The 17834-nt window shown below is 45.0% G+C and overlaps 1 protein-coding gene across 2 annotated transcripts in view; it reads left to right on the forward strand.

The window, feature by feature from the left end:
* The window catches only part of prdm5 (PR domain containing 5), a 47674-nt gene that overhangs the window by 6433 nt on the left and 23407 nt on the right, over positions 1-17834 (forward strand). For both annotated transcript variants that reach the window (XM_026159325.1, XM_026159323.1), the window contains exons 5-12: positions 79-256; positions 1042-1134; positions 1257-1378; positions 2066-2145; positions 5530-5614; positions 5711-5868; positions 6362-6455; positions 8937-9097. In XM_026159325.1, coding sequence (XP_026015110.1) covers positions 79-256; positions 1042-1134; positions 1257-1378; positions 2066-2145; positions 5530-5614; positions 5711-5868; positions 6362-6455; positions 8937-9097 — 971 coding nt within the window. The remainder of the gene's footprint in view (positions 1-78; positions 257-1041; positions 1135-1256; positions 1379-2065; positions 2146-5529; positions 5615-5710; positions 5869-6361; positions 6456-8936; positions 9098-17834) is intronic.

The following is a 17834-nucleotide window of genomic DNA, read 5'->3' on the forward strand; positions in this document are numbered from 1 at the left end:
TGATCAGTTTATAGCACACACATAAAAAAAAAAAACTTGCCCTACAGTATGTCGTACTGTGTTCATTAACCTTAATAGAACTAGTAATAAAGAAGGAGGACCACCCCTGCTTGCTGTGTGAGAGCAGTTTTCCGAGTGAAGAGATCCTGGCTGCCCACCTCCAGAGTCTGCACCAGAGGCCCAGCACAGAGGAGAAGGAGTTCAAATGCAGGAACTGTGGCAAAAAGTTTCCCATCAAACAGGCTCTGCAGCGCCAGTGGGTTTACTCTTTCATTACTTCTAGTGTAGTTTTATTTCATGCTCAACGTTTCTCTGATCTCTGAGAAGTCTGAAGTTTGAAGAGATGCTAAATCAATCCAGGGAACTGATTAGATTATGTGTTAGATAGATAAAAGTTTGGCCCAATTTTTGATTTCGAGTCGAGGATGAAGTATGTGTATCACTTTGACCCCACAAAACATTAATATGGCATAAAGCAACAGTTTATACGCTATTATTTGACACAATCTAACACAAACATATAATAACATCAAGTAAATACATTTGATCACATTGCACAAAACACTGGCCAATATTTAAAGCCATAATCAGGTAAAATTAATGTCATATTTCATCTTTGGCCCAAAACTGAATTAGCAACAGTCTTTGGTGCCTGGCTATTACAAGTCTTTACAAAATATTTAACATTAGTCTGGGCAGGCATAGAGACCTAGAGGCTTGAACGTGAGTGGTTAGTGGAGGCATTCATTCTAGTTTTACCTTTCGACATAGATATGCTAACTGCTCTCCCTTCTTTTAACTCTTAATGCTAATTTAAGCTAAATGGGTGCTAGCTTTAGCTTTATTTTGCAGTATTTGAATGAAGAGTCTGTTTCAAAAAATGTTTAAATTCAGTTTTTTTTTTAAATTTACTTAAAAGAAGAAAATAATTTGACTTTTTTCAGTGGAAAATCTTTTAATAATGTTACGCTGATGTTTTTCTGCTCTTGATTATTTGTGGTAGTCATCCTGGACTTGTTTTTATTTTCAATCCTCCCCCAGTGTTTTGCATTGTTCTGAGTCACTAGACCCATCAGCTGACTCCAAAGCCCATCAGTGCTCCCTGTGCCATTACACATTCGGCTCAGAGTCCAGGTAACATGCATCATCCAAACCATAGTACAGGACAGTGTAAAGCATGCAGTTGCACCACTGTTACTCTGTAACTCATAACTCTTCCTCTTCTCCTTTCATCTTTGATATCTCTGTGTGTGCAGTTTTGAACAACATAAGGAAGCCTGTAAAGGAGATGCCAGGTTTATATGTAAAGCCGAGAGCTGCGGCAAAAGATTTAAGAGCAAAGACGCTCTGAAGAAGCATAAAGGAAATGTTCACACAGGTTGGCACCTCTGTCTCTCTCTGTTTCGCAGTGTTTCTCTGTGATGTTCACTGCCTTGTTCTCTCTGTTGTACACATGCGTAGCACTTTCATGTAATAAAGATAATCGTCCATTAGCAGCCTCAGCACTCAAGGAACTGCAGTTAGAGTGCATGACCTCGATCAGTTAAAATCTCTGCGATGTTAAGACACATCTCTAATTACTTGTGTTCCATAATTGCTGACCTGTGTGTGCTGGGGCAGCTCACTCTTTCAGATAATTGGACTTCCATAGCTATTTATGATGGGATGTAGGGCAGTGGGAATCTGTGCAGCCTTACATATCAACCCGAGATTAAGACATTAATCTGAGAGGCTGATGGAGCTGAGATCTGCGCCTTTATGTTTTTTCCCAGTGCAGTCAGAACTAAGTGGTGTGTGTGTGTGTGTGAATGTGTGGGCGAAGGGGGAAGTGGATCAGACGCAACAGATGTGGGTCATGTAATTCAGACGGGGATAAAGGGAGGGTGTCACTGGTCCCAAAATGGTGGGATCACTGGGGCTATGAGTAAGGGAGTTCAATGACAAATAAAACATTTGGTGTTTTTCTTTAACCACGTAATGATGTGTTAGTGTACCAAAATTGTTGTTCATTGCTAACAGCTCTGTACGTGGAGTTTTGTAATGCACTTTGTTTGTTTCTTTATAGGGAGTGCACGACGGAAACTCACATGCACCATATGCAACAGAAAATGCTCCTCTTCCCTGAATTTACAAGAACACAGGAAGGTGAGCTTCTCTAACATCTTCTGTACAGCTCAGTTTATCCCAGGCGGATACTTTGCATTGGATCTGAGAGGATTTGCTCAGCTTACGCAGTTTTGCATGATCCATTTTTACAGCGATGTCTCTTTGGTGCCGTTTCTCGCTCTACAGTGGTATCCGTCAATCTCCACTGTTTCTGTAACCCAGTCTAACCTCTTAATCTTGCGTCTGCTTCACATGCTTTAGGGTTCATTTATTCCCTCTTTACGATCAGGTTTAAACTTATTTGGGATGACAGAGCAGAGAGAGGACGGCGGTTTCTTTTTCACTAGCTCATCCCACAGGTCTGTTGAAATTGACGAGGCTCTGCTTGCCGAGCACAAGGTTTTAACAGGGTCCCCTTTCTCACTGATGGATTACAGATTTGAATTTAGCTGTTTAAATAGTTCTTTAAAACATTTTTATACAGCTAAAATTAATTTTATTGCTGTGTATATAAACCCTTTTTCAGTACATGATTTTTCTATGTCTAACACATGCGATTAGACAAGTTTTTCCAAGCTACATTCCTCTGTTGAGTAGGCTAATGGGTCATCCAAAGATGTATTTTCTTTGCAATTACATTCTATAAAATTAATTGCATTAACTAGTTATTAATAATGTAGCTGACATGATTGAGGGGTTAACGTTTGCTATGACAATGCCAAGATAAACACTAGAGAATGGTATTTATGTAAAAAAAGTAAATGCGTGGTCACACTACAGCTATTTGGCTTTCGCTTATATTCTCTTCTATTTATGTGTAAATGCTGCAGTAAGAGCAGATGTGGCTGAATGTCTTGATTTGCCAGATGGGCTTTAAGGCATGTAAAACATGGTGCACAATATTTGTAAAGACATTAGATATTATCATTTTATTTTTTATTCCAGCCTGTTTTGCTACATTTTTAAACATTTTTATCGTCAAACTATAGACTGTATATAAAAAATGGACACAGCCACTGTGACATTACCCATTAGCTGTGAAGCTCTGTTTTGAAACTTTGATTTTGGCACTTTGGATTCTTCTATGCTGTTCTTGTTTTTTGTGAACATATTTTAACCAGATGGTGATGTGTTAAATTATTAGCTAATGCTAGCATGTCTGGTTATTAAAGTGATCCCTGGTACTTAGTATAATTAGACAAACGCGTTCAGGATCACATAGTTTGTGATGTTTGCTGACGACATAGTGATCTGTAGTGAGAGTATGGACCATGTGGAAGAGAGCCTGCGGCAGATGGCCCCGCCCCTCCCTGAGCCTGGTTCTGCTGGAGGTTTCTTCCTGTTAAAAGGGAGTTTTTCCTTCCCACTATCGCCAAAGTTCTTGCTCATAGGAGGTTGCATGATTGTTGGATTTTTCTCTGTATGTCTACCTTACAATATGAAGTGCCCTGAGGTGACTGTTGTTGTGATTTAGCGCTATAAAAATAAAACTGAAAAAAATTGAATTGAATTGAATTGAGGTGGTGGTATGCACTGGAGAAAAGAAGAAGGAAAGTCAGTAGAAGTGAGACAGAATAAATGTGTGTGAATGAGAGAGAGACAGTTTGAATGGTGAAGTTGCAAGGAGTAGACATAGTGAATGTGGATGAGTCAAATACCTGGGGTCAACCATCCACAGCAATGGTCAGCGCACGAGGGGGAAGAGTGTCCAGCCGAGGTGCAGCAGGTGGAAACGAGTGCCAGGGGTCATTTGTTACATCACCCCTTTGTTTACAAGATGATAGTGAGATCTGCTGCGATGTATCATAGCAGATTAAAATGCATATATGCAAATATCAATTTGGGGAAACTATCCGTTGAGACCAAAAAGGTTATACTCATGCTGGCCATGTTAACATGGGAATCTATGACTGTTCTAGTTTGTGTCCCTTCTGCATTAGCATAATGTGAACCAGCCTCGGACTGCAAGAAAACTCAAAACAAAACAATCTCAACTGCTCAAAACAATCTCTTACCAGATGGTCTTATACGCCAGCACAAGTTGAACCTGTTTAAGCATCTTTGCTGAGCTCAGTCATATTCAATTGAAGAAAAAGATGCCTTTTTTTTTTCATTCTTTACACGCCGGTCAAGCCAGATCTTGATTTGCAGAGAAAAGTCTGAGGCATAAAATAAGCCTGCTGCTGTCAGCAATATCAAGCTGCTTTAATATTTTCAGTTGAAGACCATGTGCTTTTTTTGTGTAAGGGTCATGTTGTATGACTAGGCAAACTGCTCTCTATCCAGTTGTATGCATTTTATATATAATAGTAAGTCAAAGGTGTTAAGGAAAAACTATAATATCTTAGTCTACTGTTTTTTGTGCTAATTATCCCTTCATTTTAGTCTTGAGAACCTATTTTGTACAGCACTTTTCAGTGATGTTGGTTAATAAATTAGTTTGCAAGTTGTCTCAAATAATTTGTCTTATTAGAAGTCATTCATTAATTATCCCAGTTGGTGATTGTGAAATGTAATTTTCTGCTGTCAACATCTATCATCCAGATTAATCAGCTGACATTGTTCCATCCCTGTCCACTCATTCATCAGCAAGCTTCTTCCAAACCGTGCAACTGTTGTAAAGTCACGTGGAAGTGACACAGTTCTGCAGAGAATCATTTAACCTACTTCACCTGTCTATGCATCGGTATTCTCCAGTTTCAGATCTCCAAGGGGTTTTAAAATAGGAGTGTGTGATATTCCTGTGTGGCCTCTGGATCTGTCTGTGTACCAGTTTTACATCTTCTATTATAGTAAATGTGTTTTCTAATCGCACACTGTTGTCTGAAAGTAAAGTAAAGATGTTTCTATAAATTTAGGCCACAACCACATGGGGTTTATATAAATTACCTATTTTTTTTTTTACAGTAAGAATCAAGTCCCATTAAAAGTGTTATTTTAAATATGTCACATTTCTGACAAAAATCTGACATGTTCTTATAGCTTCAATCAAAGCCAATGGGCATTTAGTATTATTCTTACAGAAGAGAAATCAAACTTTCCATACTGATAATTTGGCTCCAAAGCAGCTTAAAAACTGCCTTTATCATCATTTAGCTGAACAAGGTTTTGCAGAAGCAGCTGACAAGAGGAGCTGCGTTACATTAGCATATGCTATTGTAGCTGTACGCCGGGGAGCTATTGAATATGCAATTACTGGAACTGTGCTGTGAAGCAGAAAAGGGATTGAAAGTTTTCATCACTTTAATTGCTTTTCCGTCTGTAGACATCAGTCTAATGAAAGCGGACAAGATTTAGTTTCAGTTGACCATCGCACACTGAGATCCTTGAACTTTCGCAGCTCATTTCCCCTGAATTTTTTCAGTGGTCAGCAAGAACAAAACTTCAAATGCTCTCGCTCTGTTTTTTGCTCTTGTACCGTAGATACACGAAATATTTGAATGCCACGCTTGTGACAAAAAGTTCATCTCTACGAATCAACTGAAACGCCACATGATAACACACTCGGGTAAGACGATGACGCTGCAACGATGAGCTGACCTTTTTGCTTCATGCGTTCTCTCTGCTTCTCGGAGATAATCTCTGTTAATCTGTCACTGATCAGAGAAGCGACCGTACACCTGTGAGATCTGCAGTCGGTCATTCAAGCGTTTGGACCAGGTGACGGCTCATAAGATCATCCACAGCGAGGACAAACCGTACAAATGTAAGCTGTGTGGGAAGGAGTTTGCACACCGCAATGTCTACAAGAATCACAAGAAGGTGAGCAAGTGTATAACATGTGAAGATCCACTTTAGATTTTTATGTTCTATAATTAGGTAAATTATGTTAACTATACCACTGTATCCAGACGATCGGTGCTTTCAAAGAGGAGATACTCCTTAAAAGTCAGTGTCACTTCAAAGCTAGAATTATTAGTGAAGCTGTGATCAATCAGGGTCTCGTTGGTTGCTGTTATCTGTGGGGTCTCTGGGCATTTCCACCCTTGAGGTTCCCTGTGTTTACTTTTGGGATTGAGCTGTCACTCAGACAGATATGTGGGGGGGGGACAGACGGGTGTCGCAAAAACAGAAGCACTTTGAATCTAAAGCCCCTCAAGCTGCTTGTCTTCATCAAGTCAACAAACTTAATTGGCTACGGAGCCTTAAGCAAAATCCTCCTGCATCAATTTACGAAGCCTCCCCGACGTCCACGTCGAGGCGGGAGACGGCTTGTGTTACACTTTATAAACATGCTGCTCGATTCTCTTTGCAGACGCACTCTGAGGAAAGGCCTTTCCAGTGTGAGGAATGCAAAGCGCTGTTCCGCACCCCCTTCTCTTTACAGCGTCATCTTCTCATCCACAATAGTAAGTATAACCATTTATGTGTCCATCAGACTCCTCAAACACTGTTGACATAGAAACCCCCTATCTGGGATGATAGTAGTAGATAAATCTGCTACTATCCAGTTGAAACTGCTGAAAACTGCTCCTGTGCACATACATGAGTACAGCAATATGACCAGCTCATACATTTCCTGGCTAATTGTGATCAGCTGCAGTGGAAACACAGTTACTCCCACAGGTTTCTGTTCAGGATTCTTTGAGCTCCATGTGTTCTCCTTATAATGCCTCAGAAGCTGTAAGTAGATATCTCCTTACAAAACATAGACATCTTTGATCTTAAAGTGACGAGTTCGCCACATTCTTTCACAACATTTTAAAATAAAATTGCCCCGTTAAAACCAGCCTACTAAGTTTTACAGGCTATAGTCCTGTATTTTTACTGTTTTTATTGCCGTCTCATCCCTACCACTGTGGATATTTCCAGACGCTGTAACCCCATCAAAAGTCTCCCTGTTAAGACATCAGTTGTCTGATTGTCTGGTCCCCCCTGAATGCTTTGCTTTGACAGAAACTTTCTCCCTGGACAGTTGAGCTGCAGATGAGTCTTGGCAGGATGCATTAGTCGTCCTCAAACTGTGCCAGATAACAAAAGGATTGTAAAGCTCAAGGCATTTCCTGCTGCTGTCTCAGGCGGCAAGAAGCAATATAATATCAGGACTTTTATTATGTATCAATGGGATATAGGGCTTGAGGATTGGATGTGTGATTTCATTGTGCTCTAGGCGAGAAAACAGAAATAATGTACCAGTAAAGCTATCCAGTAATTGGCCAATGAGTAATTTTCAAAGACTTTTTTTTAAGTGCTTCTTGGTCAGTTGGATCACAGACAGAGAACCAAGACACTCAAGTGTTTACACCTGAATCTAATATGTGTTACTATCAGTATCGCTTCCATAAGAAGGTCAAAAGTCTTTCCTCGAGGTCTCTGTGTTCACCAGTGAAGTGGCAGATTTTTGAGCAAAGAGGAGAAAATGTTTCGGGGAGTTTGCCCATTTTTGGACTTGACTTTTTAAGTCCTGCATTGATGGTATATTTTCCTGCTTTTCTAGCTGAGGATGTAAAATTTAACATAACAAAAGACATGTACACGCGCGCTTTAAAACCAAGTGTAAAAACCACCCATTTCTCACATTTTGCTCAAAACTGCAGAACTATTGTGTAAATGTGCCAAAAGAAACAAAAAAGGCCATATTTTGGGGTTATTATTGTGATAGAATAACAAAATGTGTTTCAGTATTTTTCAGTTGTTTTATAGATATGAAATGATTTATTAGATCTAAAAAATGCAATTCCAGAGATTATAGGTAGATGTTGGGGTGGTGGAGGGGTTAGAAGAGAAAGCAGCAGCATATTTATAAATGTATACTTATACATTTTGCAGCATATGTGGACCATCAAATTGAGAGGGTGTGTCTGGCATATGACGTGCCTGACATGAGAGTGTGTGTGAAGCAGTGCAGTTGAAGCTACCTGCCTGAACTGGCTCACAGGCTTCGCTCTATTTAAACCTTTGGTTCTTTCATATTATGTCATCATAATTCTTAAATCCCACATTCTTTAGCCCTTTTCTGTACACGACTTTAAAGTTGCAGTGTATTCGTAACAACGTGACAAATCAGTATGTAGTTCTTGCTTTGGGTAGGGCACATTTATGTGTTTAGACCCCATTTGTAGACCTTTGGCATAACCCCTGCGTGTGTGTGTGTGTTTGCATCTAAATTAAAGTTTGTGCATGCTTATGTAGGAGCGTGAGTACCTTATTATCAGACTGAAGCCTTGCTCTGTGTTTTCATGGAATCACTTTGCGAGTGTGCCGTTGACGTTAATTACCATCACGAGAGTGTTTCCATCTAAATTAAAAAACAAAGCGAGCCTCAGCTTTCGCTGGTGTTCCTTTTCACTGAGCTGACCATCATCTGCCTTGGTAATAGGAGAATGAGTGCAAGCTTGTAACCACTTGCTCCCTCCATCTAAACTACTCTGTGGAAATTGAATGATCTCCATATAATTGAAACATCTTTTCTTGAACAATAGAAGCTGTTGTGTGGAGGCAGAGAGCCGAGGCGTGAAGGAAAACATCAGGCTTCGCTATCCCAGCAGCTGACATAACTGTCTAAAAGCTGTCTGTCTGGAGTTTTAGGCCTGTTCAGGGAAATGATTAATAAAATAGGGCATGTTTTTTAACTTTTTGACGTACAGGCCAAACATATGGCAGAGTATTTTATTTTATTGTTTACTTTGGCGTGTGTTCAGCTACACATACACAATAAAAGGCAACCAGAGCTTTTTAAAAGATGGTTGTCTGGGTTTTCTTTGTAGTTATCTGCCCACACAATAGCCCTGGTGAAATTGGGTCCCCTCTTGTTGTGCGTGATGACTCTGTGTTCAGACGTTTAACAATAGCTGAGGCTCTTGCAAATGTTCATCTTTTCCTTGCTGCAGGTGAGAGAACATTCAAGTGTGACCAGTGTGACGCCACCTTCAAGAGGAAGGACACGCTCAACGTCCACATCCAGGTGGTGCACGACGGCCACAAGAAGTACAAGTGCGACCTGTGCGAGAAGGCTTTTGTCACTCCTTCTGTCCTCAAGAGCCACAAGAAGGTGGGTGAAAAGAGCTGGAGCCAGACGACCTCAATCATACGCGGTGATTGCACGTCTGCTGGGGCTTTGTCCTGAAATTGAGTTCAAACACAATTGTAGTTGCATTTATTTGAAATGCGCACAGACATAACAGTTAGAAAATAAGTTGTGAAACTTTGCAAAGTAAATTTTAGACAGTTACTAAGATTATATGCCATTTTGAGATAAATGTTAAAGTAATGGAAGAACTTTGCTAAATTGCAGCTTAAAGCTGATTTTCCATCATCATCACTCTGCTATCAAACTAAATTGTAATAAAATCAATGGCATGGTGAACATCTATTCTAACAAAATATTTCCATTGTTTCACATTCTGTCCTGCTCCTTGCCCCTTGACACTGATTTCTCTAACTATACTAATATTTCAGACTATTGAATCTGCTGGAAACATCCATCTTGACCGTTGTTGCCTAAGCAGGCTTGGAAATCAGTTCATATGTTGATTAGAAATGGCAGTTAGTCCATTAGCGCCGCAGGCTTTCAGAGCCCCGAACAGATCTCGCTGCAGATTGCGAGCCCTAAATCTGACAACGTCCGGTGCAGTTATGGATCAAGATTGAAACCAAACAGTTTCTTGGCACACGGCAAAAGAAAATGTCTTGGAGGTTGTCTCAGAACAGTAGGGCTGAAGACAGGCATGTTGAACTGTCTCAGTGCTCGGGGTGTCTGGAGGCTGCTGAGAAATCTGGCGTTGATCAAAGTCAGGTTGTTGAGGAGATGACAACTTGCCGACTGTGTTTACACGCGTGGAGCAACCCCACTTTTGGCCGCGTTATTGTTGAAGTTGTTTTTAATATGCACTTTGATACTATGCAACTGTTTGTCTCTGCAAACCTGGCTTCACAAATAATTATCACACCCACGCTCTAACTGGAGCTCCGCTCACAATTCGGAACATATGACGAGAATCTAAAATATATGTAGAAGGATACGAATCTTTCTTAACCTCAGGAAACGTGTGAGTCAGACTTCTTATGATCACAGTAAGAGCTTACTTCCCTTTTTTAACTACCAAGGTCATGAGGCGTTTATGCAGGGCTGCAGCTGCAGGTTGATTAGAACAGATATTTTTCAATTACTGTCGTTCAGTTGGAGTTTTTGAAAAAAAGAAACTGTTAAACTTAAAAAAACACACACACACACAAAAATAATCGCTTGTTTATTAAAACTAGTTGCCGGTTATGTTTTTGTAAGCTGGCCACCATCTGACGTCTTTTAGAACAGAAACAGAAGCAGCCATTGAACTGGAATAATTTGATTTAGTTCATCAAGTGAATGAATCAGTTTCACTCATCGTCCGCGTCATTAGGTACCCATGCTCAGCCAGAATTTGCCATAAACAGCAAACACCACACCCTGAACTCTGTTGTCATTTGGTAGTTGCTTCAATTCTTTCTATTAGATATAAACTGATATATCAGGTTATAATGCCAAATAAAGTCATGTTTTTACAGTGTTTATCTGTTGTGACACATTAGTTGTGCTAAATATTCAAAGATGAGGAAGAATATAACCACTTATTTCAAGAGGCAAGGTAAACCCTGGACAGGACGCCCAATAAGTGCATGTCTTTGGGAGGAAGCCGGATGACAGGAGGAGAACATGTAAACTCCACACAGAACTCAGGATCTTCTTGCTGTGAACCACCATGCCACCCATGTTGAAAGTTTCTGTTAATTTCTAAATCAGTGCATCCCTACTCACTAGATTCAGTGAGTAGTTTTTTTAAATTCAGTGAATTCAGCATTGCTGTAGTTCTACTTAGTATCAGAAATAGTTAAATAAGCACAAGAAATGTGTGTGTTTGGTTTCTTTAACACATGTAGCCAAAAACCACAGGAAACAAGGGAAAGTATGAGTTGAGTGCTTGACCCTCGAGGGTTAATCAGTGTGAGTTTATTTAGTCGGCGCAATCGTTATGGAAACATTTCGTTTGACAAATGCTGTCATCTCACCTGAACCAAGATTTTATGTTACAAGACGGAGGAAAAATCAAATATTTCAAGGTTGAAAGTGACACTGATTTGCTGAAACAAACAGTTTTTGCTTTCTTTTCTTCTTTGCTTGTTCAAGCAAAACTGAATGGATGGCATGAATTTGAGCTTCATTTTATATTGTACAGTGCAAATGTCTCGAGCAACCTCTTCTTTCTTGATATTGTACTTCCAAGCAGTAAGACTTTCTTATCCTATTTTAAAGTGGTCTTGAGCCATAGTTCTCCAGGCTTTGCTTAAAAATCCAAGGAAACTTACCGAGTGGAAGCGGCAGGCCTAAAAAGCTATTTGCAGCAGATAAACGATATGTTTAGGTTCTTAAGAAATAGAGAAATAGTTTTGGGGCTGCTTTTAAGCCAGTGGTTTGGGAATCTTGCCTAAATCAGATTTTTATCCATGAGGAAAGCATCTGTTTGGCAACAGCTTCATTTATCAGTATGACAACGATCCCAAACAAAGTGCCAGTGCAGTAAAAACATACCTTGGAACACACAATGGAACATTATAAGTCATGGACTGGCCTCCCCATTACTGAAGCAGTGACAGAAAATGGAATAAAAACCACCCAAAATCTAAAGAAAAGCTTTGAATGTCCTCCGGGAAACCTGGAAAACTATTCCTGAAGACTACTTAAAGGCTTGCCTAAGAGAGTCTGGGCTGCGTTAAAGAATGAAAGTGGTCACAGAAAGATTGACTTTGAAGCTCATTAGAATTTTTGCCTTATTTCCTTTGATGTTTTTATATGTTTCAATACATTGCTGCCCCTAGTTCCCATTTTCTGAAGCAGAATATAAAGAAATGAAGGGTGACTCAAGCACTACTCTGTGTGTGTGTGTGTGTGTGTGTGTAATGGTAGCTTATGTAAATGAACAGTAATGTACATATCTGGCAGAACAGGACAGCGGATTCACTGAGCTCTCTTGTATTACAGTAAATACTTTATCCTCAGTGAGCCTGAATTTAGGTTCTACATAGGGGGTGTGTGCGCTTGTGTGTGTGCGTGAAAGCATGTATGTGCACACAATGTGTGTTTTGCAATCTTATCTCTTTTAGTGGCATGCTGGAGGAATGTACAGATGAATGAAAATTGCCGGGTTACTCTGAATAGATACAGACATAAAAATCATTGTCATAAAAGAAATCCCCAGCCAATTGCACGTTTGTGATTTGAGACGTGATGTTCCCATGTGAAATCGCAGACGTCACTGCGGGCTGTCTGTTTATAAAGGTAGAATATGAATTGTATTTTCTCTGTTTGTATTAAATAATGCAACATTGCTCCATCTGGGATGCATGTGTTCATATAAATGGATTTGTTTGTGCTTGTTTGTGCGAGACTGAGTGTGTGTGTGTGTGTGTGTGTGTGTGTGTGTGTGTGTGTGTGTGTGTGTGGAGCCTTTGTAACGAAACACCAGAGGTGTCAGAGGGACACAGTGGGGTGACGGAGGAAAGGATGGGGGCAGAGAGGAGGTGTTCCTGCATTGTTGTACTGCTGTTGAAACTGTCGCTCTGAGTTTGAGCCTTTCATACTCACGATTATTCTCGGGAATTTACAACAGGCCAGCAGGAAGAATTTAGAGTGTACTTTTCAGCAAGGAGCGGAGTGAGGGGGGTAGGGTGGGGAAAGGTAGAGGAGCTAGTGCACTCTTGCCACATGTTCTTCTTCTCTGTTTGCATGTGCGGCCCTTATGGGTCCATGGAACTCACCACGGTGGACAGCTGGGAGGTGAAGGGAGAGGAAGAAGAGGGAGAAGAAAAGGTCTCTTGGGTTTTGGACCCTGGCAAATGTGTATCGTCTGAATTCTTTGATCCAGCAAGCTTGCAGAATCAACTGTCATGTGAACATGAGCATCTCCATTTACTTGCATTATGAGAACTTGTTTATTCTGGACACAGTCATATAGTTCTGGAGTTGCTTTTACCAAATGAAAAAAGCACTAAAATCTGAGAGTGTTTGGTTGAACAGATGTATTCTAAGACCCGAGTATGAAAAAAAGCCCCTTAATTATCTTTTTTGATAACTTGGTTATGGACACATGTTCTGTCATGAATCGCCGTGCGGCAGGCAGGAGTAGGACCCAAAATGCAGGACTCACAGGCACGAGGGGATGAACTCAAAACTCAGCTTTATTTGCCGGCAGAACCAAATATACAAACTTAAACTAAACTGGGAAACCAAACTAAGAACTCACAGAGAGACACAGGGAGATCCACACACGGCATGAGGGACGACGTCACACTGAACAGAGGGAGACGCAGACAGAAATACACAGAGGGTTAACGAGGGAAGTGGGAACACAGGTGACACTGATAATCATAACGAGACAGGGCGGGGTGAACTGAACACTGACGGGAGAGGTGAAACAGGAAGTACAGGAGGAGAGAGAGCACGAGTAGAACCCCAACGTAACAGGCAGGGGAGACATGGAATAAACACGAAAGGGGACGAGGGCTCATAAATACATAGAGGGTACACAGGGGGAAGAGAGAGCACGGGGAGAACTTAGACATAATGGGCAGGGGAGGCATGGAATAAAATACAAACATACAAGGAAACTAAGAACGCTGGGCCAACATGGCCCAGGACCATGACAGTACCCCCCCCTCAAGGGCTGGCTCCAGACAGCCCAAACACAGAAAAACAAAACCAAACAGAAAACAACCCAGGGCGGGCGGCGGGGGCCCAGGGCGGAGGGCCCGGAACAGAAAACAAAAGAGGAGTACAGCAAACACCGGAGCCCAAGAAAACAACCCAAACACAGAGCAGTTCAGGGGGCCGACCATGCGGAAGGCAACGGCGGAGACGTGGAACCAGTTCAGGGGGCCGACCGTGCGGAAGGCAACGGCGGCGACGCGGAAACAGTTCAGGAGGCCGGCCGTGCGCAAGGCAACGGCGGCGACGCGGAAACAGTTCAGGAGGCCGGCCGTGCGCAAGGCAACGGCGGCGACGCGGAAACAGTTCAGGAGGCCGGCCGTGTGCAAGGCAACGGCGGCGATGCGGAAACAGTACAGGAGGCCGGCCGTGCGCAAGGCAACGGCGGCGACGCGGAAACAGTTCAGGAGGCCGGCCGTGCGCAAGGCAACGGCGGCGGCGAAGGAGACGACGGAGCAGTTCAGGAGGCCGACCGCGCGGAAGGCAGCGGCGGCGGCGAAGGAGACGACGGAGCAGTTCAGGAGGCCGACCGCGCGGAAGGCAGCGGCGGCGGCGAAGGAGACGACGGAGCAGTTCAGGAGGCCGACCGCGCGGAAGGCAGCGGCGGCGGCGAAGGAGACGACGGAGCAGTTCAGGGGGCCGACCGCGCGGAAGGCAGCGGCGGCCCTCCAGTCTCAGGCGTGCTGGCCATGGCCTGGTGGGCACAGGGCCAGACGAGGCGGAAGCTGGACCAGACGAGGCGGAAGCTGGACCAGACGAGGCGGAAGCTGGACCAGACGAGGCGGAAGCTGGACCAGACGAAGCAGCTGATGATGAGGAGGCTGGACCAGACGAAGCAGCTGATGAGGAGGCTGGACCAGACGAAGCAGCTGATGAGGAGGCTGGACCAGACGAAGCAGCTGATGAGGATGCTGGACCAGACGAAGCAGCTGATGAGGATGCTGCAGCAGACGAAGGCTCTGAGGAGGCTGCAGCGGACGAGGACGAAGACTCTGAGGAGGCCGCAGCGGACGAGGACGAAGACTCTGAGGAGGCCGCAGCGGACGAGGACGAAGACTCTGAGGAGGCCGCAGCGGACGAGGACGAAGACTCGGAGGCCGGACCGGACGAGGACGAAGACTCGGAGGCCGGACCGGACGAGGACGAAGACTCGGAGGCCGGACCGGACGAGGACGAAGACTCGGAGGCCGGACCGGACGAGGACGAAGAGGCTGAGGCCGGGCCAGGCGGAGCAGAAGCACAGGCGGATGTAACCGGGCCAGGCGATGACGAGGCGGTCGCAGATGGCGGCTGGACAGGCTCCTCGGGCCCTCCAGCTGATGCGGCGTGAGGCTGAACGGGCCCCTCGGACCCTCCAGCGGAGACAGGAGGCTGAACGGGCCCCTCGGACCCTCCAGCGGAGACAGGAGGCTGAACGGGCCCCTCGGACCCTCCAGCGGAGACAGGAGGCTGAACGGGCCCCTCGGACCCTCCAGCGGAGGCCAAAACAACGCCAACAGGCATGAAGTCCTTCGGCCGACATGAGGACAACTGGCGCTGCACTGAGCACTGACTCTGCCCAGGCAATGCGAACATGGTGCAGTTCTTAGGGGGCTGCTTAAACTTCAGGGGTCCAGAATCAGCTGGTGACTGAGACCTAGCCTCTGGGGAAGCCCTGGAGTGGCAAACTGTGCCAACGGCGGCTAAACCATGGAAAGTACCCTGAGTAGAAATCCAGTTACCTCTCTGCATGGAGTGAATGAGCAAAACTGGCGACACAGGAGACTGAGCGGAGAGTGGCTGCTGGGCAGCTAACTGAGTTACTGGGGACACGGGTGAGAGCGGGAGCTGAGCTGCTGGAGACACGGGTGAGAGTGGGAGCTGAGCTACTGACGGTGGTGAAGTAGATAACTGCACGGGAGACTGAACTGAGGGCGTCTGCACTGGCACAGGGGACTGAACTGATGTCTGTTGTAACGGAGGTGGTGAGAGTGGAGTAGGCAGTGGAGTAGATGACTTCACAGGGGAACGAACTAGAGGTAGTGACGGTTGTGGTGCTGGTGGTTGAGTGGGTGACTGTGCTAAAGGAGGCTGCACTGGGGACACTGGAGACTGTACTGGGGACACTGGAGACTGCACTGGGGACACTGGAGACTGCAGTGATGGTTGTAGTGGAGGTGTAACGGGTGAAGGAGTGGCTGAAGTGGCTGTGGGTCGGGCGGCTAGTGGCTCAGCTACAGGGTATGGTAACGGCAGGGCTATGGGTTGAATGACTGACTGAGTGGCTGGGTGTAGCGACGGTTGTGGTGAAAGAGAAACAGGTGGTAGTGTGGATGACGGAACTAAGGGCGACTGAGTGGCAGACCGAACTGATGACTGAAGCGATGGTAGAGGTGAAAATGGAGCGTGTGGTGGAGTTAATGGCTGAGCTAGCGGGGACACAGGAGACTGAACTGAGGGGGACACTAGAAACTGAGCTGAGGGTGGCTGCGAGGGAGCTAACTGAGCTGAGGGTCGAGCTATCACAGGAACATTTACAGTCTTGGATTTTACTGTTTTACCATCTAAGGGGGCAGGTAGTAAAGCCCCAGGGGTGAGCTTAACTGCAAAACAGTCATCCTCAGCTGACACACAGGTAAAGGGCACAGAGACAGGTGTCTCTAACTCAGGAAATGCTGACTTCGAGTTTTTAGACCTAGGAAACACTAGCGAAGGATGATCTTTCTCGAATATGAGTCCAAACGTAGGAGAAACTGTCTCTGAGTCGACCCTCCGGGCAGTACAATGGTTCATAAGAAGTTCGGGTTCAGATTCAACGTTTACAGACCGTGAGCCTTTAGCGTCTACGGCAAGAGTCACAGAGTTTGCATTCCTGCATTCAGAGTAGTGAGAACTAGCCTCAGAGCGAACAGAGAAAGTGTCTTTGTCACTCACCCCAGCCGGCTGCCCAGTAGTCCCGGAATCCGACTGAGGAGAGGACCGGCGACGGCGTCTCCTCCTTAATGAGGGAACGGAGGTGACGGGGAAAACCGGTGATGATGCGGGGGTGACGGTCTCCTCTTCATCATCCGACCACATCGCTGCTAGGAGAGCAGCGGGAGAGCGACGGTCAGAGCTGAGAGGGGATGGAGAAGGGCTCTGCGGCAGCGGCGCCAAAAAACCCTCTCGTTTTAGCAGCTGCTGTTGCGACACCGAGAGCCCCGTCTGCTGCTGCGGTACCGTCGCGGCGAGCTTAGTTTGCTGCTGCTGCGGCGGCTGATGGGCGGAGATCTCCGTCTGCAGTCGCTGTGGCGTGGAATCCCGGGAACGGACATTGTCTGCCAGCTCACGGGCTTGTAATGCCTCCTTAGCCCGGCTCAATTCGTCGATAAAGCCTTCATAGCAGGTGAGCTGCTGAAGGAAAGGGTTTCCCTCGATTATTGCCTTTATGGCGTTAAGTCCGACGGAAATTGTCCGTGAGTCCGAGGCGTGGGTTATTCGTTGCACCAGACTCTGTACACGGAGAATATCTCCCTCACGGGCGGAGCCTGCTGGGTCCATTTCGTGGTGACGTCGTACTGTCATGAATCGCCGTGCGGCAGGCAGGAGTAGGACCCAAAATGCAGGACTCACAGGCACGAGGGGATGAACTCAAAACTCAGCTTTATTTGCCGGCAGAACCAAATATACAAACTTAAACTAAACTGGGAAACCAAACTAAGAACTCACAGAGAGACACAGGGAGATCCACACACGGCATGAGGGACGACGTCACACTGAACAGAGGGAGACGCAGACAGAAATACACAGAGGGTTAACGAGGGAAGTGGGAACACACGGGGAACACAGGTGACACTGATAATCATAACGAGACAGGGCGGGGTGAACTGAACACTGACGGGAGAGGTGAAACAGGAAGTACAGGAGGAGAGAGAGCACGAGTAGAACCCCAACGTAACAGGCAGGGGAGACATGGAATAAACACGAAAGGGGACGAGGGCTCATAAATACATAGAGGGTACACAGGGGGAAGAGAGAGCACGTGGAGAACTTAGACATAATGGGCAGGGGAGGCATGGAATAAAATACAAAC

This window comes from Astatotilapia calliptera, chromosome 23 (assembly GCF_900246225.1).
Source record: "Astatotilapia calliptera chromosome 23, fAstCal1.2, whole genome shotgun sequence".
Taxonomy (NCBI): Eukaryota; Metazoa; Chordata; class Actinopteri; order Cichliformes; family Cichlidae; genus Astatotilapia; species Astatotilapia calliptera.